The sequence below is a fragment of the Zonotrichia leucophrys genome, chromosome 1 (assembly GCF_028769735.1).
Source record: "Zonotrichia leucophrys gambelii isolate GWCS_2022_RI chromosome 1, RI_Zleu_2.0, whole genome shotgun sequence".
NCBI lineage: Eukaryota > Metazoa > Chordata > Aves > Passeriformes > Passerellidae > Zonotrichia > Zonotrichia leucophrys.
In genome coordinates this window covers 113,909,025-113,931,753 of record NC_088169.1, presented here as the reverse complement: position 1 = coordinate 113,931,753, position 22,729 = coordinate 113,909,025, and the positions used below count along the sequence as shown (strand labels likewise).

Below are 22,729 nucleotides of genomic sequence, written 5' to 3'. Positions count from 1 at the left end.
TTGAAACTGATTGTGCATGTTAGGAGGAGTTAAAAAAAAGGCAAATGGAGCATTTTTAATGCATATAATGGCATGTGAGAATATTGACACTCAGCTGCACTAATATAGGTTATTGCTACTGAATTAACAATGCTCACAAATTAACAGCCAGAGAAATCCCATGGATTACACTTGCATCTTCTGTGTAAATATTTTTTTAACATTTGTTTCTATTCAGGTCAAGGCCATGACATTCTAATTTCATTGGAAAAATTCAAGTCCCATTCTCTGAGGCAGGCAGTGTGGGAGAACTATGACCCACAGAAGATGGCTTTGCTTTATTCTCCAAAATTGAAATGAAAATTACATTTGTGTCATTACATTACAATACAGTCTCCCATGAATATACATACCAATATACATCTCTCTCTATATATATATTTATATATATATATTGAACTTATTACCGTTCCAGACACTAAAAGTTTACAGCTGCAGGAATTCAAATAGGATTAGACAGAAAACTTTTACTTGTTTGCAAGCCCTGCATAAATTTTGAACAGCAGTTTTCACCAGGCAGAGACCATAAAAGTCTCTTCCATTCTGAGAAGAAAGCCAGAAAATATTAGCTGGGATAGGATGGGTAGGAAGGACTGCAAAATTTCATGTTTTCATGAAATCCACGCCTTTTCAGGCCTGATCCTGCTTCGTTCATTACAGGAATAATCCATTAAATAGTGTATACCAGTTGCAGGTATTCCAACAAAACTTTACCTTTGCTTTTCCCACACAAGTCTACACAAAATTTTGATTAAAATCTCCCACAGCAGATCAACAGGACTTTCCTCCACCAGCAGTTGTGTACCTGAGGACCTGTCTTACAGAACTGAAACTTTGTCCGTTTGGAACATTAAATTTAACATTTTCGAAGTGATGAAATTATTTTGAAGGCCCAAGGAAGTGAAAAGGAAAAAAACTTTTTCAGGGTCACTTAGGCACCGTTAACCCTGCAGACAGACTAAAGGGAATATGGAAAGGGAAATCCCATTTTCCTTTTAATTCAACAGAGGATATGTTTTCCTGGGAAGTTTTTATATGATCCTTTTTACAGGCTATTTCAGAAACAGCACATTTCCTGCTTTCTTTTCCTCAAGAAAAGAAAGAAAAAGAAGAAACTTTAGATTTAAGAATTTTAAGATACTTCTCCATAGCATGGGTTTGTTTCTTTCCAGATATTCCTCTTATTCAAAGTCTATGAAGAAGAACCAATAATCAAACATGTTCAATCAAACAGACAAAACAAAACATACCCAAGTTTTAATGGTTAAGAACGTGCTGCTTGCATATTGTTAGGAGCTCCACAGCTACAAATTTATGCAAATCTGACCACTGAAAAGGGACAAACCCACAAGTTCAGAGTTCTGTTCCCAACACTCTTAAGACTCTTTTTTCAACGTTTTCTGCCACTTGAAAACACCTGGAAATAACTGAAAAACCGGTGTTCCAGCCATTACTATAATTACCTTACTTTTCTTTTTACTAGATCTGCTAGATAGCTGTTGCACTCTACAGTATTTTGGTTCCAGCATGGGAAATCTGGGCTCAAAATCCATTTTACATGTAATTTTCTATTTCATGGGTCAAGCATCAATAACTTTAGAAAGCAGCTTATGTCTTAGACTAAAACAAAGCTGAGTTCAGAAGCTAAAGCATTTTGTATTCTGCAAAAAATACTAAAGGCAATTCAGGCCTGCTGAATTATGTACTCACAGGTACCTCCTACAAGTTTTAGTTACACTGCAAACTTCTTGTTTGATTCTTCTGCAAACCCTGCTCCTGCACTGAACTGGGCGTGTGCTGCTCTCCAGCATCCTTTATGGAGAGGAGAGGAAGCTGAGTGAGAGCATCAGCCTGGCAGCTCATCCCATTTCCACTGTGCACACGCTGAAAGCTGCTCTGAATCCAGAGCTTTCAGTGCATGGCCAACAAGGCTCACAGCCACTGAAATACGGCTCATGCACTGTGCATCTTCTTTAAAGAGGGTCAAGGATGATGGGTTCTGCAGGTAACAGGCACCTTGCCTCCATTCAAAACATTTCCCAATTAGAGCATGAGTTAATGTACTCATCCAATTAATTGTTGTTGTTGTTTGTTTGTACCTTGCTGATTGAGTGAGTCGCTATCCAAACAGCTGCTTTTCAAAAGGGACCTTTCTTAGCCTCTGCTGCTGCAGACTGCTGTGTTATGTACTAACCCACTGATCCATACTGCCTTCAATTTTCTTTGATGCTTTCTAGTTTTTAAGTGCTGTAGCAGAATGTTAACCTTGCAAGTGCAGCCTCTATTTCTAAAACAGTTACCTCCTGCAATTTATCTGGGCAAATTTTTCAAAGGCAATACTCTACACATGGAGACATTCTGCATGCATCCTGTGCCCCAAACAAATTAAAAAACAGGTAGATAAATAAATGCCAACCTTTCAATCCTGTTTTGGAGGCAGACCACATTATCTCATCAGCTGCAGACTACATCAATGGTCGTGACTTCACCACTTTATAAAACACTCTCTGAACCTCGGCTGAGGAGCACGTTACACACAAAAAATGGTGTGTGCAGGAAATATCCATTGTATATCTACAAAATGGGCCATATCCCAGTGCCATTAAAATTGATGGGAGTTTTGCCAGTGCCTTCAATGGGATCAGCAGCAGTATATAAAGATGGATTGGCTCTGAGCGTGCACACTGGCGCTTTATGGGCGTGACAATATAAAAGCCCTGTTGAAGTAATGGAATGAATTATAACAGTGCTGGGGACGTCAATTTGCCTTCTTCTACCTTCACTTGCTGTACAAGGAACATTAAACATTTCCCTGGTTAGCCACAGAATCATAAAAATTACAGATAAAAAAGTACTATTAAGTCTACTTCCCACCAATACAAAATTACTCCTCCTCGTACCTTTTCTGATCCTCTCTGCAGCCCTGTTTTACACCACTCAAATGTTCTGGCATGTTCTCCTCCCTGTAAAGAATTATTCCATCAGCTACTTATTCACACATTCAGACCAGATAGATTTTTTCCTAGAGTAAACCAATAAAGCAAAATAAAAAGAAATATATATATATATATATATATCTGAATTTACTCTTAGCATTTTATTCCACTTTGGGACAATTAAAAAAGACTTTTCAAGAATTTTATCAGTGACATTTTTCCCTGCTTTTCATGGCCCACCACATGCAAATGCAGGCAGAAGGAGCTGCTCATTCGTTAGTAGTAGGATGGTTCTCCATAGGGTTGAAATCATTAAAAAAGGAAGCCACCTTTCTTTTCTACTCTTATTTGCTCCTCTCCCACTTTCTCCCTACTGCCTCATCACACTTCTGGGCTTTACTCTGATTTGGTTAGGGTAGAGAGCACTCAGTCTCCCCTATATTTTTTAGGGTAGGATGTTCAATAAGGACCCAGTACATTAAGGAGGAAAAAGTAGATCTAAAAGATGTGCTACATTTTGAGGTACCCTCAGATAAAGGGACCTTGAGCAGGTTACAATAAATGTTACCACACCACTTATTCTGAAACAGAAGTTTGGCCAAATGACATCAAAAGGTGGTTTGAAAGCCATTCCCAGATTCTCACTGAAGATATGTGACTCTAAAGATCTCAGCAGCACAAAGGAATTTACTGGAGACAGGGGAAGAATCAGCAGGAATTGTGTCAGGCCCATCCCCAACACAGATGCTGCTGTACAAGAATTACCCCAGAGCAGCACAGGGGACTGAGACACAGCAGCATCAACCCAAATCTGCTGTGGATGCTGCAAGATCTGCTCTGACACTGCATGCAAACAAGCCCCTTGTCTGCTCTGACTGCTTTATTTGACTTGCCTTGTCAGAGGTGAGGTCAGGCCAAATGCTTGTGGTCCTTAAAGATGAAAGCCTCGTGTCAGGGAAGAATCATTTTGGAAAGAACAAAGTGAGAATGTCACTGACCAGCTGAAGTGCTGGCTCCATTTAAATTTGGATTGCTGTGCTGCCACCTAATGCCTTTATCATCTTTTAAAAAATAGTTCTGCAGCAACATTTGCAGCACCTGTCACTATAGGATTATTACCTGTTTAGGGTTTAGGGCAGCAGATCCATTTCTTTTTCCTCTGAGCCCACGAAGGCTCACATCACCACACCACCATGGTGACCATCTCAGAGATAAACAGCAAAAAACACTGATGGGAAGAACCACCTTGGACACAGCTGTAGGGAGCAGAAATTCCTCAGTGGAGTACAAAACACGGGCCCAGGTTTAAGTTCCATCTCTCCCTCCCAAGAGCAGCTGCGACTTTTTGATCCAGGCATTTTGTTTTGGTGGCACACAAAACATTTTTGAGATGGAGCTGTGGAAGGTGCATGATCCTTGACCCTGCTGAAAACTATGTAAAACTACCAAGAAAATAAAAACTTCCAAGGTCAGGAGACCTTGACCTCAAGTCATAGGATGCAGACAGGAAGATCAGAGAAGGAAAACATTTTCTGACAAGTGATAAACACCAGTCTTTAGTCAGGAATCACGTGGTGGGGTGACATCTAAAAGCTGTGACCAGTGACTGTGTGCCCTGTGCGCTCTGAGCCAGGTTTGGCAAACAGAAAACTCCAAATTTCACTTTTCCCTGGAAGTTAAGAGACTACCAGCAGGTGCTGTTCCAATTTCCCCCAGAGCAAAGAATCTCATTTATAGCCAATACTGCATAAAGTTACATCAGCTTAGAAGTACACCAAATTCTAATACAGCAAGGCCTGATTCTGAAATTTTCCTCCCACTCACCAAATTAATTTTTCTGACAGGAACATCTACCAATACAGCTGTTTGCCTGGCAAGAAGCAGGTAGACATGCTTGATTTAAATGCTTATAGGTGGGTTACAGATCCTGCAAATTTAAAGCGATCCCACTGCAGTTTTCACAAGTGATGTCCTCAATTCTCATTCTAAGGCAGTCAAATGAAATGAGGGGATCCTCCCAGCCCAGCACCTGTGGCTCTCTCCCCTCTCCACTCACAGAGCTTTTCCTGAACAGGCTGCAGCCACTGCTGCTCTTCCATGCTAAAAGCCACAGTATTTCACATTTTTCACCCACTGCTGTAGTCCTGATCTTTTCATTCTGCCCCTCCTTCACCCTTCCCTTCCCACACCTTACTGAGACAGCCAAGAGCTCATGAGTCCCCTGGTCACTGCACCAGCCCACACACACTGTGTAATCTGTTTTTCCACTCCACTCCACAGTGGAGAATGCTTTTGACAAGCCATAATTGAACTGCGTCAGACGCCACTGAATAAAGGATAAAATTTGGTAAATACTGAAATTGCCTTTAGATAAGGCTTTCCAGTTTCTTATTGTGCCAACCCTCCTGACACAGGGAAGTGACTTTTTGGATGCTGGAAAAGGGAATGGCAGAAAAGGAGCAGCTGAACTCCAGAGCTCTCTGTTGCCTCTACGGTGCTGCTCTGGTGTGTGCTACACATACAACTGTGGATCTCTAATCTTCATTAGAGATCATGAAGATTTCTCTGGGACTCCCCAATGCAACAAAAATTGGTCCTTTTCCTGCCCTCAACTTGCCTGGGGCTGCAATTTCTTCTATGATAGAAAGGTTGATTTGTTTTCCATCCCATCTCCATCAGCATTGCTCAGGAAAGAGGAGGAAGGACATGGCAAGGAATTAAATTACAATTACCTGAGAAAAAAAAATAGGTGAAAAAAGGAAAAATATTGCAGCCTTGTAATGAAGGGGAGCAGAAGTCAGAAGTATCCAAGAGATACCTGAATGGACAAGAAGCCTTTTCAAGAAGTGCCTTTGAGGGGACAGTACTTGCCGACATGTGCAAATTTTGCCCCTCACCTCTACAGGGCCTGCCTCCATCCTTTCTGCTTTTCCCTTCTCACGCCACATGTGCTCACCAAATTCCTGTCACCAGCCAGAACAGAAGAAAAAAACCAACTCCACAGCACTCTGCAATAGAGTATAAACCAAGAATTAATCAAGTACAAACAAAAATAAGTATCACTTATGAATTTACCTTGTTTTCACCTCTCTTGTTGGTGCATTTTTAGACTGGTTGGGACTGGAAAGGGACTCCAGGAGATCAGCAAAAGGTAAAGCAGAACTCAGTGCAGCTTTTAGACACAGGTCTAAAACAGCTCACAGGGATTTGCCCATCTGCTGAGACTGAGTTCAGCTTTCAGGGGTCTCTTTGTTCTTCCTGTGATTACTCAGTCCACGTCCTCCTCAACCATCCAATTCCAGCACATATTTCAATTCCATCCCTGAGCAAGTTACATTCTTGCCTTTCCATTTCAATTTCCACAGGGCAAACGAAACTGATGGGAAGCATTCTGCCAAAGGTATGGTTATTTTCCCAGCAGCCTGACATGACTCCAAATCTGGATATTACATTTAATGTTCCTGGGACAGATGCTGTCAGGCCTTTTCACAGTATCCTCTGCATACTCAAACTGCATCAACTCTACAGCCTCTCAAGTTTTCAGAGACATTGCTGACAATTTAACACTGCAGGGCCACCTCAAACATTTTTCATCCCAAAGCAGGGGAAAGGATAACTGTGAAAGCTCACACAGCAAAGGGTGAGGTTTCAGAGCCTCTGATGCATTTGTTTGCCTCAGCAGAAGGTACAGCAGTGTTCTGAGGGCAAACTGTGTGATACACACATAAAATATACTAAATGTTTGCAAACTGAAGCAAGGCAGATTTGGATTTGATATTAAAAATAAATTCTTTACAGTGAGAATATTAAGACACTGGAACAGGCTGCCCAGAGAGGGTCCCATCCATGGAATTGTTTAATTCAAGGTTGGATGAGACTTGACAACCTGGTCTACTAGAAGGTGCCCCTATGCACAGCAAGGAAGTTGAAACTTAATAATCTTTAAGGTCCCTTCCAACCCAAACCATTCTGTGATTCTGTGAAATTAATAAATGTACAATGTCACAGACCCCCATTTCCACATGAGTAACTCTTCTACCTCTGTTCCTTAAAACAAAGTTTTTAAAACCAGTGATTATCACCTTCCATCTGAGAAAGAACCCTTGGGGATGAAAGGGTTCCACTTGCTTCAAGACAAGCATAGGCTGGAATATACACAACATTACTCTTTCAATTCATATTTTTGCAAGCTCAAAATAGAAGAGTATTAATAAATTTTAAAAAAAAGTTGGTGTTGATCTAACTGCTGACCTTTTCGTCTGTAAACAAAAGACACCTTTGTTTTTTAAGCAAACAACTTAGCAAATATGAAACCTGTTCTGCCAGTGCTTGAAGATGACCCTGTCCATACAAATCAGTTCTTGCAGAAACAGAGATTTCTAAATGTGTTTAGAGAGAATGCAGGATTTCCATGACTTCAGACCACTGAAAACAATTTATTTCAAAACATACTGTATTAGAACCAAGCTAGTAAATAAATAAACCAAAACCAGTGCAAAACTCTACCACATTAAGCCCCTATTCTAGAATCCAAATGTCTTTAAAAGCATCACCTTGAAAACAATACAAATTTCCTAAGGACTTCTCAGAAGCTCACAAGCCCATGCTCGAAGGCACGTTTATCATTTTAAGTTAAAGTATGCTAAATTTCTTGCTTCCTTTTGATCAGGAAACTGCAATGCTCTAAATTCAGTTGCCTTGGGTGTGTTCACATACACATATTGTATTTAAATCAATATTAATTTATCATATACTGCTCATAACCAACAGGCATCAGCTGGAGGACACTTTCTTTAATTTAGCCACGTACATGGGACCCCACGCTCTCCCTTTCTCTGGGAGAACCAGCAGTTCATGCTGCTGCATTCCACTGAGGAAAGTGAATTCCTGGGAAACACCTCTGGCCATCCCACTTATGTCCACAGGCACCACATTGCTGCAGGAGCTCAGGATGAGATTGATCACATCACTGTTTTCTGCCCTGGAGAGGGTGCACGTGGAATAGACCAAGGAGCCACCAGGACGCAGGGCTTCGACAGCAGACCTGCAGAGAACAACAGGAAAAAGGGGAAAAAATCAACATCAAAAGTGACATACTGCTAGTGGGAGAATGTGTACACTTATAAATCCAGAGTAGAAATAAATATGACAAAAATAACATTACAAAAATGTCTTAACTTTAGGTTCAGGAAACCACCCACAACACAATTTTGCTTTTCATTTATTGCTGCATTCTCAGTTAGCTGAAGGTATTTTTTACACCACAGTGACAAGTACAAAGCAGCATCCATTCAGAATATACATCAGGCACCCCTGTGCTCAGCACTGCTGTGAAAATGCTGCAATTGCACACAGAATGGGTTACCCCACATCAAAAGGGCCTGTTAGACACTTGGCAAGATGCTTGTGTGAACCTGCAGTAACACCTGAATTAATGACTGGGCTGTTAATTTAGAAACATTCCTGCTGATTCTGCAACTCATTCAGCAGGTAAGAGGATTTGGGGGTGTCACTAAGGCCTTAAAAACCTCATTTTTTAAGGATCATATATTTATGTGCCCTTCGCTTATAAACCTGCTGACAAATTTTAACTAAACAAAGGTAAAATAGTGGCTTAATGCCTGAAAGCTTCACAACTACTGTTGGGTGGAGGGAACAGAGGCTCTTTACCACTGAAAGTGAATTTAAATAAACTGCTTATTTCCCACTACAAGATCTGCCAAGTCCTTATTCAGACACATGAAACACAACATACAGAAATGAGATATGCAAGTTGTATTCACCTACTCCAAATTAAAAGAGTAAGGAGAAAACTCAAAAATCTTGCACCACAGAAGTATTCTTCAAACCTGGTACCACCACATTTCTAAAAGAAGCTACACAAAAGATTAATTTTGCATTTAAAACACTGTCTGAATATAAATCCCACTAAATCATACGTTTTTGAGCCATTTTTGGGTCAAAGACTGCATTGTAAGCTGGTATACAAACAGCTACGACAGGAAAATAATACATTAAATACGTTTGTTCCCTTAATAAGATTTCTTTAATACCAAGAAAACCAGAACATGTGAATGGTGTAAATGACACTGAATAATCAGAGACTTGTAGATGTTGCTGACAAAACTGTGCCCAAACCCCAGGGGAAAAAATATCCTGGGACAAATAAAAAGAAGAAAAGTAACAAACATCTCCTCAAACCAGATGAGGTGAGCAGTCCCCAAATGCAGAAAGTCTGATTCCAAGTCCAGATAAACAAAGACAATGGAAATAGCAATTCCTCTAGAAACATGCTGAGGACTTCCCAAGGGTGACAGCTGACCAAAAACAGTTGAGAAAGGAAAGAAGAAAATACAAGGGGGAGAAAAGATAAGCCATTTCACAGAATTGTAACTTTTTGGGAAAATAATCAATAAATAAAAGCTTTAGCACAAGGGGGACCAAAGCTGATCCCAGCTTTCAAAGCTGCTCTGAAAGTCCTGTCCAAAACAATATGGGAACACCAGGACATTGCTTCAGACAATGATAAGACCAGGTGAAAACTCCTGAGAATTACATCAAACCTGTTTCACACATGAAATGCTCCATTCTTTTAAGAGTCTTGATTATGATAACCAGTGAGCCAAGTATATATTAACAACCACAGTGCACCCACATATGTGGACTTACCTGCTAAATTCAAGCAAAGCAGGGATGTGCAACCTTGCCTTCTCATGGACACCAAACCAGCAAGAAAGCCTGATGCACTCTCTCTTGGCCCCACTCCCATCTGGGGAAATTAAAATCACTTTTTCCCCCCATATATTGGATTTTGCTTTTTAACTTTCACATTAGAACTCAAAGAGAACAGAGGTGAAATCTAAATGGGCTCTCATGAAGTCGAGCTGATCTTCAGATTTTTATCAGAATCCACCCACATAACTCATTTTTGACAGCCTTTCCCCTGCCAGCTACACCTTTTCCATGCATGCAGGAGTGCCAAGCCCTGAGGGCAGCCAGTGAGCCTGGGAACGCTTCAATGTGACAATTGAGATATACTTTTAGCAAACCTGAGAATTTTACTCAGAGAAGCAGATAACGGCAACAACTTTCCCTCCTCTAAGACTGCACTTAGACGAGAGAGAAAATGCTTTACCATGCAAAAGTGGGAAAGGTAAAAGATGAAAAAACAGATGTAGCTACAGGTTACAGGTTAAAAGCCTGGACACTTGCTCAATGTCCTTTTCTTCCCATTCATGACAACATTTTCAAGGGCACCATGCTGCTTCAACTGAGTCCATCAGAGGAAAGAGCAGCACAGGTCTCTGAAAGAAAACTTGAAAATCTCACCTCAAAACCCCCTTGTGTCTAAACCTCAACTTGTGAATCTTCACTGGCCCATGACCCAAAAAGGTCAGCCTGCTCAGCACAGCTCTCTTTATTTCCAACCTGCAGCAGGAATTAAAATATCTGAGGAGAATTACTGCAGGCAGCAAGGTTAATCAATGTATCTATCCATCCTGTCAAGAGCAGCAACAGCTGTTGCAGTGCCTGTGCTCAAAGTCACACGGGGTGACAGAGCTGGGCCAGCAGAGCCAGCGAGTTTGGTCCTCTCCTCATCAGCAGCACAGAGAATTCACTCAGGACAGGACCTGAGCATCAGGGAATTTGTGCAAATGTATTTAACCAAACTCCTCTCAAACCACTGGAGGGAAACCGGCTCATCCAAGGGCTAGGCTGGAGATGAAGCACAACTTAGTTCTTAACTCCACCATCTAGGAATTAAGATTTCTCTTTGATTGGGGATCTTAATTATCTGCTCTTAGCTGAAGGAATTCACTATCTGTTACTTTGTGACTCCCAAAAATGGGAAGTCAAATCTAGAGCGATGAAGATGCCAAAATATTTTTCCACCTTCCTCTTATTACAATGTTAAAAACCCCACATTATTTAAAAGTAGTTAATCTGCAATTCTTTTTCTCTTAGCAGCACACATTACATTTATTTATTAAAGAGCTAAAACTTTCAGCTGCTATAAACATCTAGTTAATATCCTAATGCTATTTCAGGTACATATATTTCCTGTAATGAATTTTATAAGCTTACAGGCACTACTACTGCAAGGTTTCATGCTTCACATGAAGAAACATCAGAACACACATTAAGAGCCCTGGAAACTTTTTCTAGAGCCTTTCTCTGTTCATCTCATTCCACAAGTTCTGTAAAACAAATTAACATATGAAGATTGCTCCTTTTCTCTTTCTAAATGAGACTTTACAGCACTAACAAAAAACAAGTAAAGATATTATATATTTATATTTAATATATAATATATAAATATTTTATATTTATATTTTTGCAGGGTGTGTCTCCAGGTATAGGTTCATATTGTACTGTGGAAGTCAGAGATACAACAGATGCATTAATCTATCCTAACTCCCTGTATTACAGGAGCACCAAAAAAGACTTAGGAAAGAATACATTATTTCAAAGCTTTTTTTTAAAATTTTAGTTTATTTCTCAAGATTTACTAAAAAAGAGAAAACAAAACAGCATTACTGTTTAGTATTTCAGGGGAAAAAAAATTGATCATGCTGGAACCACATGACAAACCCAGAAAAACTCTTCCATGCAGCTAATATGCAGTTAGCCAGGGCTTAAAAAGGACTTTTCCCACTGACAGAGGAAAGTCTTGGTGTCTCAAATATCCTTTTAAAATTGGACAGTAACAAAAATATATATTTCACACTATAGGTAGCACCTGCATGTCCAGCCTATCCTCTGGCACGTGGGTTTATGTTGCATGCCATGGGAAGGGGCAGCATTAATTATGTTAATAATCCGACCATTTTCTGTATTAAAGTCTAAAGATGACACAATTTTAGGGCAATTCTAAACTAACAAAACACTTCAACAGTGCCATCTTTTGGCAACTGCTATGTATTTCTGCTCAATAGGCAAGATAATGTCTCATCAGAATAAAAAATGCCAATTCTATTCTTTTTATTGACTTAAAATATCCACATTACCTTTTGCCTCTCACAAGAGTCCAGATACTTTGTGGCAATATGACCTGCATGTTAAAGGTTTTGCTTTTATTTCTTTGAACCTGGACAAAATGATAAAGGAAATCCTTCAGTGTCAAAATACCAATTTTTTTTAATACTTTGTGATGGGCAGTGACAGTAGTTCAAGCACTCCCTCTGCTCCTCTCTAAATAAAATTTGCTCCTGTGGAGAAACACTGTAGCTCAGAATAACAGGAGAATCATGAAAATCCACTGCCTTTTTCAACATTAAACTGGATTATAAATAACAGGAGATACAAGCATCAAATCCCTCTCAACTAAACAACGAAAATCCACAAATCTCAAAAACCCAAGCCTGTTTCACCCTAGACAAGATTTGTCTCCAAACTCCTGATAAGCAACATTTCCATTGCAAATAATTCTAAATTATTCTAAAGGAAAGGCAAAAAACCAGCTAGAATTATTGATCTTTTTCCTTTAATGCATGGTGACTTCTGGAATATTCATACTGTTAAAAGAGGGATATGAGACAGCCCAGGAAGGAGAAAGAAAGACCTTTGAAGCCCACTAAAGAGAACTTCAGGGTTAGTGGTTATCCTCACAGCTCACAAAACACACAGAGAAAGCACTGAAGGTGGAATTAAAGCAAAATTTGTGCCTGAACTCAAATATGTGATCCCCAAAAGCTGCTGAGTAGCTTATTTGTTCAGCCATACAGTTATTTATATATTCAATAGACCTGACTTTGCAACTTATCCTGAGGGACTTGATCCATAAGTTATTCACAGGGTGCTGCCACACTTAAAACCAGAAACTAATTATTTTAAGATAAAACATGATGGAACACCTGATGGAATACCAGGAGCCACAGCAGCGGCCACAGCACTCACATTTTGTGAAGAAATTCCAAGCAACCATGTAAAACCTCCAATAACCCAATCATAAGTGCTTTGGGGAATGGCACAGCACAAACACACACAAAATATTCAGCTTTTGCAGGATAGAAAGTGGCTAAAGACTCCTGCCATCCACACAATCCACAGCAGATTTGCTGGTCCAACAGCTGGAATTCTCAAAAATTCCCAGTGGACCTAATTGAGAAGATGGTTTTGGACAATAAAAGGATTAACTGGGCAGCTACAGAGGAGCAGAAGGAAAAATTCCAGGGGAAAGAGCTGAAGATGGGATGAAGCAATTTCCAGCACAATTTACTCCATACAGCAGAAATGGCACATATGCTAAATAGATGATATTTATAAACACAATTTTTGCATTCTCTCTATAACCACAAAAAAGCCCAGCTAAGAGCACACAATTCCTCTCCTGCGGAAAACTCCACAATTCAGTGAGAATACAGAGCTGTTTAATTACTCAGAGATGCTGTGTATAGAAGAGTTCCAGCAGTCTGAATGCCTCTGCTGAGTTTTCTAAATTGTATTCTGCTGGATTTCTGTTCTGCTGAGCCCTAACACAAGTTCCTTTCAGCTGCAGAAACCAGTCTAAGAATAATTACAACATCCATAACAGTTTAACCACTATGTAATTGGGCATTCAAGCTTAGCCCAAAATTTAATTTCTCTCTGAGAACTGCTAACATTGGTAAATTTGCTTTTGGGAACCACTGTATTTTGTGTTAGCATTTAGCATCAGGAATTGAATATTTCTTTTTTTTTAACTTTGCAATTTGTTTTCTGCATGAGCACTCCAAATACTAACAAGATTTGCAGTGTGTTCTTGGATTAGAGCACTCAGCAGGGATGCTTTGGTTTGGGTATGAACAATCATTACAATCTCAATTCCCTTCAAATCAGCAGTGCCCTCATTGCTTAGAACATTTGCAGTTCAGCATTTATATCACTTATTTACATTTCAGATTTTATGCAGGCTGCAGGGAGAAAATTGTTGCATCAGCTCCTTCCAGATCTTCGTTCTCTGAAGCCTCTATGTACTTAATTAATTACATTGTACTGCAAACCCTACTTTTCCTTCCTTAACTTCCCTCTCTGATGACCCCAGCTTCCCTCAGAAACAGATCCATAAAAACAAATTAGAGGTGAAGCACTTCCTTCATTAAAAAGGAGGGAATCTCAAATTTTAGCTGTTGCTTGACAGACATAAAAATACAACTCCACTCTGCATTTCACTCTTATTTTTTTGTTACACTTCATCCTCCTGCTAAACTGAAATAATGCTTGGTCCCTCAAGCTTCACTTTCAAATCACAGGATGGTTGGGGTTGGAAGGGACCCAATGATCATCCATTTCCAGTCCAACCCCCAAACTATCCCAAACTGCTCCAAGCCCTGTCCAACCCGGCCTTGGACACTGCCAGGGATCCAGGGGCAGCTCCTCTGGGCACCTGTGCCAGGGCCTCAGCCCTCTGACAGCAAACAATTTTTTCCTCTTGTCCCATCTAAACCCACTCCTTCTCAGTTTGAAGCCATTCCCCTGGTGCTGTCACTCCATGCTCTTATAATGTATTTCTTACACTACCCTCAATGAAACTGCTGGGATTCAGCCTTACACTTGTTTTTGGTTACAGATACAGAACCAAGGTCAGGAACACCTGGGAGCATCAAGCACCAGGTAACCTGAATCAATGAACCAGAGAGAGCCCTGCATGAGCTGGCTGTGTAAAAAGCAGAAAAGCTTTCCTTTTTTTTTTTTACAGTAATATTCATGGAGGCTCAGCCCTCCTGAATATTACTGCAAGTACTAGAGAAGGGATTCAAACTCCACTTTTTATTTATAATTACGCACTCCAGTCATTAAACAGAGGCTTGCATAGGGAAGCATTCCAGAATTTTAGTTCTAATGCACTTGTCACAATCCATTCACTCTTTTGTGATCTTGCTTTATCATTTCCTTTTTCCCCTTTCACATGGGATCTGAGATGTCTTTAGAACTGGGAATTCATTCTGAAGTGATCAGGTGAATAGAACAATAACCAGTCAGTGGACAGCTATCCTTTAAATATTTTACCCAATAACACAAATAGCCCAATCAAAAGGCCATATGTACTTTACCAATAACCCTTATAAACTCTAACTCTTGAAAGTAACCATCCTTGTACTACAATTTATATAGCAAAGGTATTTTACTAATTTATATAGCAAAGGTATTTTGTCTTTACAAATTCTTATTACTGTTGCTAAGGTAAAGAACATTTTCAACACAAAGTTCTCTCTCTATTTAGGAATAATTCAATTAAATCTGATTTGGGCTGACAGGAATTTTTTTTTTTTTTTTAATCAAGGTTTCTGCTGCCATGAGTTCTCCAGGATTACAATGTGGAATGATTTATGCAAATTCTCAAAATTTCTCTGCATGATGTATGCTTCCTTTTGCTACAGGTTCACAAATTGGATTTTCCATGTCAGATATTGAAAAGGGAAAACTGGAACAGGTCAGTGTTTTAAATGTGATTGATTTCTTCAAAGGAAATGGATGACATGATGCATTACTGCAATAAGATCCTCATATTTCTGCTATAAATCACAGGCTTCTGCCAGGCCTTTTTCAACTGGAAGTCTTGCTAAACTATCCTGAACTGCAATGGGAACTTTCCATAAAAATTTTCCTTTTTTTTTAATAATACGTTATTTTTCCCTCAATTTGCTTTGACAGATGGACTTCAGGCATGACTGTTACCCCACAAATAACATTCAAGGTTTTATTTTAGAAGGTTTTATTGAAAATTTACTCTTTTTTTTTTTCCCTCATGAGAAAAACTGTGCAGTTTGAAATGCTTCACAAATATCAGCCCAGAGCTGGTAACATTAAAATGTGTAATGCACGAGAGCCTGGCCTTGGATTACTGGGGGCATGTTCTCAAAAACAAACAATCCTCTCTTTCCCCCACCAAACCTCACATTGTTTTACTTTTTTACCCTGCCACTTAGGACTGGGAGCCTTTCTGTGCTACAATCAATCAATATGGAATATATCTAAACCCATTTTAACTGTGTATACCTCAATTATTTTGATTTTACATCAGGCTCTTGTGAGTCATCTCCAAATGGACATTCCTGCAAGTAAGAGGACCAAGGGCTCACTGTTGGTATCACCTACCCAAATTTCCACATCCTCGTTATCTCTGACCCACTGGTTACTCTAAACCACATACTCCTGGCATTATTTCCAGAGGGAGAATCCTGGGTTGGTTTATAAAATCTTGCTCCCATGTAATTTTTATTAATTAATTACAGGAAGTTCCTTTAGCTTTTTGCACAATTCTCACCTTAGAAGCTGGAATTGCAGGGAGGACAGCTCCTTCCTTTGCATGAGCCTGAGCACAGCTTGCTGAGGGTCAGCAGAGAAGAGCCAGCTTCTGTCATTTGAACAAGGAGCATCAACCAGGACCTAAACCATTAATAAAATAACCATTATTTTTAAAAAAATCAACAAAGATGGTCACTTTTTGAACACCAAAATATATTAAATTTTCTTTCGCCAATATGAAGAAAATTTTATTTTCCATTTTGGGGGGTGAAATGATCCCATTACTATATTAGATGCTTTTATGGGGTTAGCAGTTGGGAAAATTAAAAAATTAGTGCTCTGAAAGTAAGATTTATCTGAGCAGCTCCCTCTTGTTGTCCTCCCCTTCCTAATTACACATCATGCAAAAATTACAGTTACCAGGTCTTCAGAATTCACTCCCAACATCATCCAACACAGGAATAAATGCACCACAAATTTCATGAAGTGTTTCCTAAGGCTCTACAAATCCTGTACATGACTTTATTCCCCTTGATAGGTCAGGTATTTTTGTGGGAGACCAGAAAAAAAATTTAAAAAAGAAAATGAAAAAGACAGCAGCATAGCAAGAAGAAGAATCAGGATGCAGAAATATAATTTCCAATAATAATGTTACCTTGTCATAAAATTCAGGCTGAAGATCTCCAATCTGTCTACCATCCAGTTTAGAGACTGTTATCAAGTTAATGACAGGATCTGGGATGAAGGATTCTATTGTCTGCTCCAACCATCTTGACCTCAAATCATCATATTCATTACAGTGAAAATAACCTTAGAAAATTAAGGAAAAACAAAGAAAAGTAAACACCAAAGATAAGTCTCCATATATTTTTTCTGGGTTTTTTTTTCACAAATGTGAGGAGTTAGACCCATTTTGGAAGTTTCACTGCACTGCCATGACTACCATGGAGTTTACACCTTATGTGCCTGGGTTATTGCACTTTTTAGAATACTGTTGAATTTTTATAAACCTAAATAAATTTCAACATGCTCCTACAGAGCAAACCCTAAATATTTACTAGCAAATCCTGCTGTAGCAACAGACTTCCACAGTAAAACAAACTTTAATCATGACCCAAAACCCCTTTAATCATATCCAAATACTTAGTGCCTTCCTGGGCTCCTTCAGCCACTATCTAAATTAAGTGCATGCCCCACATTATTAAATGGCCTTTTAAATAAATAAAGCATCAATTTTGTCTATCTTGAGGAACATCCTAGCATTCACTGAGGTATATTAAGAATAAAATTCTTCACATCTCCCATACAGCAACAATTTGGTCTCTTCAGAAGCAGACACAAGGTAAAGTGTTGCTTTTTTTTTTCTCTAAACCTTCTGAAAGGACAATTGCTATTTAAATTACTTCATTAACATCACCCCATTCCTCTAGAAGAGGGAAGGAGGGAAACCAGCTGTAATCAGCTGCTGCAAGTGGTTATAGTAATGGTCTCACCAGGAGGAGCACAAGGTGCTGTGAGCATTTTCAAACAAATAAACTGGGAAACAGCAATCTCTGCTTGCTTTAAGTCCTTGGCCCAAGCTGCTGCTTGCTGCTGCCTTCTAAACACCCTGATCATCTCAGAATCCTCCTCCAACCAATTCCTTACCATAAACCTTCTCCCTTTGCCCAGATCTTGCACATTAAAAGACTGCATCTTGCATAATTTCTTAAACTCTGCTTTACATCAGCACACTTAAATTTACCTGTAGTGTTTGCACAGTATTGAAAAAAGAGGTAACAGAGGAGAAGGAAAAAAAGTAAAATAGGACAAGAACAAGATTGCAGATTACTTACATCCCTGTGCCAACAAATTGATATGGCTTTAAGTAACTTCTGGAGAGGTAATAGTTGAGAAAAAATCCACAGAGCTACCCCACTGTTGCCTGTCATTCTGCACTAACATACGTTAAAGTAACGACTGCATTTTTAATGCTTCAAAGGCAAACAAAGATTTCATAAAATCCTTATGAAACAGCACAGCACTAGGCGGAACACAAACTGTTGTTTGGTTTTTCCCCCTCCACCAGCACCTGGCTCCATTACCTGGGCAGGCACACTGCAGCATAGCTACAGATTTGCCCCCTGGTGCAGCACAGAGATCCAGAACACGCTCCCCATCCTTCACCTCCAAGGCCAGCACGGGCAGCAGCGAGGCAGCGTTGAGCAGGTAATACTCCTTCAGCCTGCCAGGCTGGTGCTTCTGGGCAGGGAATCTGCCAGGAGCTGCCCTGCTGTAACACCTGAAGGCTGCAGGGAGGTAGGGCAGGGCTGCTGGGAAGGCAGGACGGTATCCCTGCTCAGCCAGGCTGCTCTCCAGGCCAGGGCTCTGGCTGAACCTGTGAAAAATGAGCAGATAATATTGGCTTTCTCATTTATGTACTAGCTTATGCATGTTGTTAGTGATAAGTTAGTTATTAGTATAAGTGTTTAGAAATAGTATCAACTATATCTCTTTTTAGCTGCTTTTAATATCATAGAATCTATCAGTTTAAGTATGCACTCTTGCTCACAGAAATAATACTGTAATGAATAGAATATCCATGTATCACTTATGGAAACAACAGTGTGATTAATGTATTGTACTATAGACCTCAGCAAAACATAAGATGTGAAAAAGGCTTTTGTGTAACCAAAAACAGTGTAAGGCCATCCACTGACCAACCTAAGTGATAAAACAACCATGACACAAACCAGAGCACCAGAGGACAATTAGAGATACCACATTAAATTTAAGGAGGACATACTAAATCCTTATCAGAGGATGTGAAACAGCAGGATGGAGACACAAGAAGAAATAAAAGATATTGACCTGACACCCAGGATGCCATGCAGACGAGGCAGTGTGTGAAGAAATCAAATAAAGGAGTTGCAAAACATCAGAAAATTAGCAAGAATGTTTGAATAATATATGAAACACATGAATATGCATGTACCTCAGTGATTTAAGAGTATAAAGATAACACTGTTTGTATACACAGAAGTTTCTCTGGCTGTTGGCCAGGAGCACCCCAGTGCTAGAAATACTGTCCTTCTTTGTCCTATTATTATTAAACTTTAAAAAATTCTACAAACTGCATTCTCTTTTTCACAAACCTGTTCAGCAGCACGGCGTGCTGCCAGCACCACGGCGAGGTCAGCACGTCTCTAGGGTGGAAAAAGGAAAAGCCATTCAATAACTCATCAAACTTTACATACAATCTCACTATTGGATAATTCTGGTGTCATCAGGAATTCATTGTTTTGAGAGTGAAATTAACCATTTTGGTTAGAAAAGTACACAGGAAAATAATTTTAATAGGAAATCAAGCCACTGTTGTTTCTAATGATTGCAATTAAAGCACCAATTTCTTCTGAAACAAGACTGTCTCCATTTTTTTAATGTAGGAGATATAAATGATGAAGCATAATGGTTTTCCTGACTATAAAGTACTCCCCTGGGGACAAAGAATAACTGTAGTATTAGCTGTAAACAACAAAAATAATCACACAGACATTAGCTTTACAATGCTCATTCCAGCCAACACTAAAATGCCATTTTTACAAGTTTTCTTTTTTACATTTTGTGTCCTGCAAACACTGGGCCAGCAAAACTTAACAGATATTTTTGGAAGACAGCAGTGGTATGTGATAGAAACATGCTTGTTTGTATTTCAGTTTGCTCTTTCTTACACGGATTTCCCCCCCTATCTGTTTGAATTCCTACTAGCAATTTTTCATTTAATCTCAAAAAAAAAAATTTAAAAAAATATATTTCTCAGAAGTATTCACTGTCTAAAGCAGAAAAACACATTGATCCAATCGAAGAGCTCTTAAGTTGAATCAATTAAACTAATGCTATGGGTGGATACTTTTTGTTTTTTAATAATGAAGTTCTTTAGCAGCTGTGTGATCAAGACCCAAATTCAGTGACAGCCTTTGCCATCCATGTCATTACTAATTCAATTCCTTATCTCTCCCTTCCCTTCCATGTCCCCAAAGCCACAGACCTGACAGTGCTCCATGCATCTCCCAGCTCTGCCGTGTACTGCTTCTCGAAGTGATCCAGAACCACCTGGCAGATCTGCTTCTGGAGCTTCCCTTTCGCCTTCTTCTCCAGCTTCAGAGAAAGCAAGAAAAAAAGAAAAGGAGTAAAGCCAAATTAAACCCTCTCTAGTTCTCACTAGAATTATTAAAAAACATCTTGCTAATTACATCAATTTAGCATCAGTGTTATTGGAATGCTTAGATATTAGCATCAGTGATATTGCAATGCTTAAATATCACATCTTTATGTGATGAAGATGTAATAGACATTTCAGAGAGCAAAGGAGTTAAGCTACAGCACACTCTTCCTCCCAGCTCGGCTGGTTAATAAGTACCCTCCATACCCACTGTGCTGATAACCCAGTGCCGGCTGGCACTCTGACAGAGATTACCCTACGAAGGAAGGGAAAGAGCTTTTGGTGTCTAAGCAAACCCCGAGGGCAAACGCTGAATTTCCCTCCCTCGGGGCACCCAGCAGCCCTCCCGTCCCGTCCCAGGGCGCTCCTTCCCAAAACAGCACCGGGACGGAGCTGGGGCACCAGGAAAAGCTCTGTCAGTGCCGGAGCAGCTGCCGGCCGCGGGCACAGAAACGCAGAGCACACTCGGCGCTGCGGAGGAGAAACACGGGCAACACACACGGGACGGGCGGGCTCTCTGCTGTCTATTGCTCGCACGGCCCGCGCAGGAAGCGGCCGGGCCCTCCCTCCGCGCTTCCGGCCCCGGCGCTCCCGGCCTGGCTCTGCCTCCAGTCCCAGTCCCAGTCCCAGTCCCAGTCCCTTCTCACCTGCCCCGGGTCCTGCCCGGCCGCCCGGCCCAGCCCCAGCCCCAGCCCGGCCCCGGCTCGGCGGGCGAGCGGCAGCGCCGGGCCCCGCATGGCCCCACTGCCCGGGGCGGGGCGGGCCGGCCCCCGCGCTCGGAGCCGCCGCTGCCGGGAATCGGAGCTCTTCACAGCGCCACGGAACGTAGAGGGGCAGGAATAGACCGGAAAGATCAGCTGGTCCCAACCCCTCGGCCAGGGGTGCGGACACAATCCCCTGGAGGATGCTCAAGCCCCATCGAACCTGGCTTTGAACGCTGCCACGATTGAGGCATCCTACAACTTCCCTGGGAACCTCGTTCCTACTCTTACACTAAAAAAGCAAAACAAAACACAAAACAAAACAAACTTCGTAATTTTTAGCTGCCTTTTCTTTTTTTTTTTCTTCTTTACTGTGACAGCCTGACTTGCCATCCCAACTCCTCTGCCTCACCAATAGCCAAACAGGATTAGACAGCAGCTGGGCTCTCACCTAAATCAATTTACAAAAGAAATCCTCATCCCAGCGCCTGCTGGAGGGTCTGATGGCACCCACACCCCCCAAACATCAGCTCTCTGCTTGTGCCTCACCAGATCTTTTTTCCTATCTGCCCAAGGCTTTAGAAGTGCTACTCAGCTCATCTGAACCACACTGGAGATCAGCTCCAGCTTAACCCACTGCTACTGCTATGAAAAACTGCTGGAGGCTTGAGAATTAATTATTCACAGAAATTTCTGTCACACACTTTCAGATCAAACATTCCCTGGGGGCAGGAATCAGGAGGACCACTGTACCCCAGTTCAGCTGTACCTGGTTTAGCAGCACTAAAATCGGAGGCTGCTCTCATCTGATCCCTTCGTCTGGACAGAACTGAGACCTGCAAACTGCTCCTCCAAGGAAGGGCATCCAGCAATCACTGTGTCCTAGCAAAACAAAAACAAACCCTTTTGTGCCCATTTGCCAACTCTCTTGCTAAGATCAAGCCTTGTGGAAGCAGCAAACTTGTTTAAGAGTGGTTTTAATTAAAGCTTCTGCAGGCTGAACCCAGCCTGGAAATCCAGACTGGAAAGGGGTGCAAAGGTAAAGGCAGGAGTGCTGTTGTATGGATAAATATTTGAGTTTCAGGCACCAGCTAATAAAGACTAAGCGGTTTTGCTCACCTCATGCAGATTAGCTTGAAAGTTGATTTAAAATGCTTCTATCAGAGTTGTGACAAAAGGCCTGGAGGCAAAATAGACATCTCTTGCATATCAAATGTGAAGACAACCTGAAAGGCTTTTTGATAAGTGAGTTTTTCTGACAGACACAGAACAAAACTGGTATAAAAAGTAGTTCTCTGTGGTTGTAATTCTGCCAAGGCAGTACCACACCAGAAAATGTACACAGGAATGGAACTTCACTGTAACAGTACAAAAAAAGGTCTGCAGAATGAATCACCTTCCCCTAAATCTATGGCTATGTATGATAGATGGTGCCATGGACACCAGACTTCCACCACAGAGAGGACTCCAGTTCATCAGCACCATCACAGCCAAACTGCAAACAGCAAAAATGCATCTTGTATCTCTCTTATGTGCTACTGCAAATAAACTTACTTCAAATTACACTTCCAACAGGCTCCATTAGTTATTCCATTTACAAATGAAATACAGTGGGTATGTTCTAT

General features: G+C 40.7%; 1 protein-coding gene across 1 annotated transcript; it reads right to left on the bottom strand.

The window, feature by feature from the left end:
• Nucleotides 1–112: 112 nt before the first annotated feature.
• Nucleotides 113–21,163, bottom strand: NSUN3 (NOP2/Sun RNA methyltransferase 3). The gene is made up of 8 exons (XM_064728194.1): nucleotides 21,051–21,163; nucleotides 20,230–20,339; nucleotides 19,337–19,387; nucleotides 18,287–18,579; nucleotides 16,858–17,012; nucleotides 16,222–16,343; nucleotides 7,786–8,019; nucleotides 113–5,983 (listed from the first exon to the last, which is right to left on the bottom strand). Exons 1-8 carry the CDS (start codon nucleotides 21,138–21,140, stop codon nucleotides 5,875–5,877), a joined length of 1,164 nt encoding a protein of 387 aa, XP_064584264.1. The 5' UTR covers nucleotides 21,141–21,163; the 3' UTR covers nucleotides 113–5,874.
• Nucleotides 21,164–22,729: the final 1,566 nt, after the last annotated feature.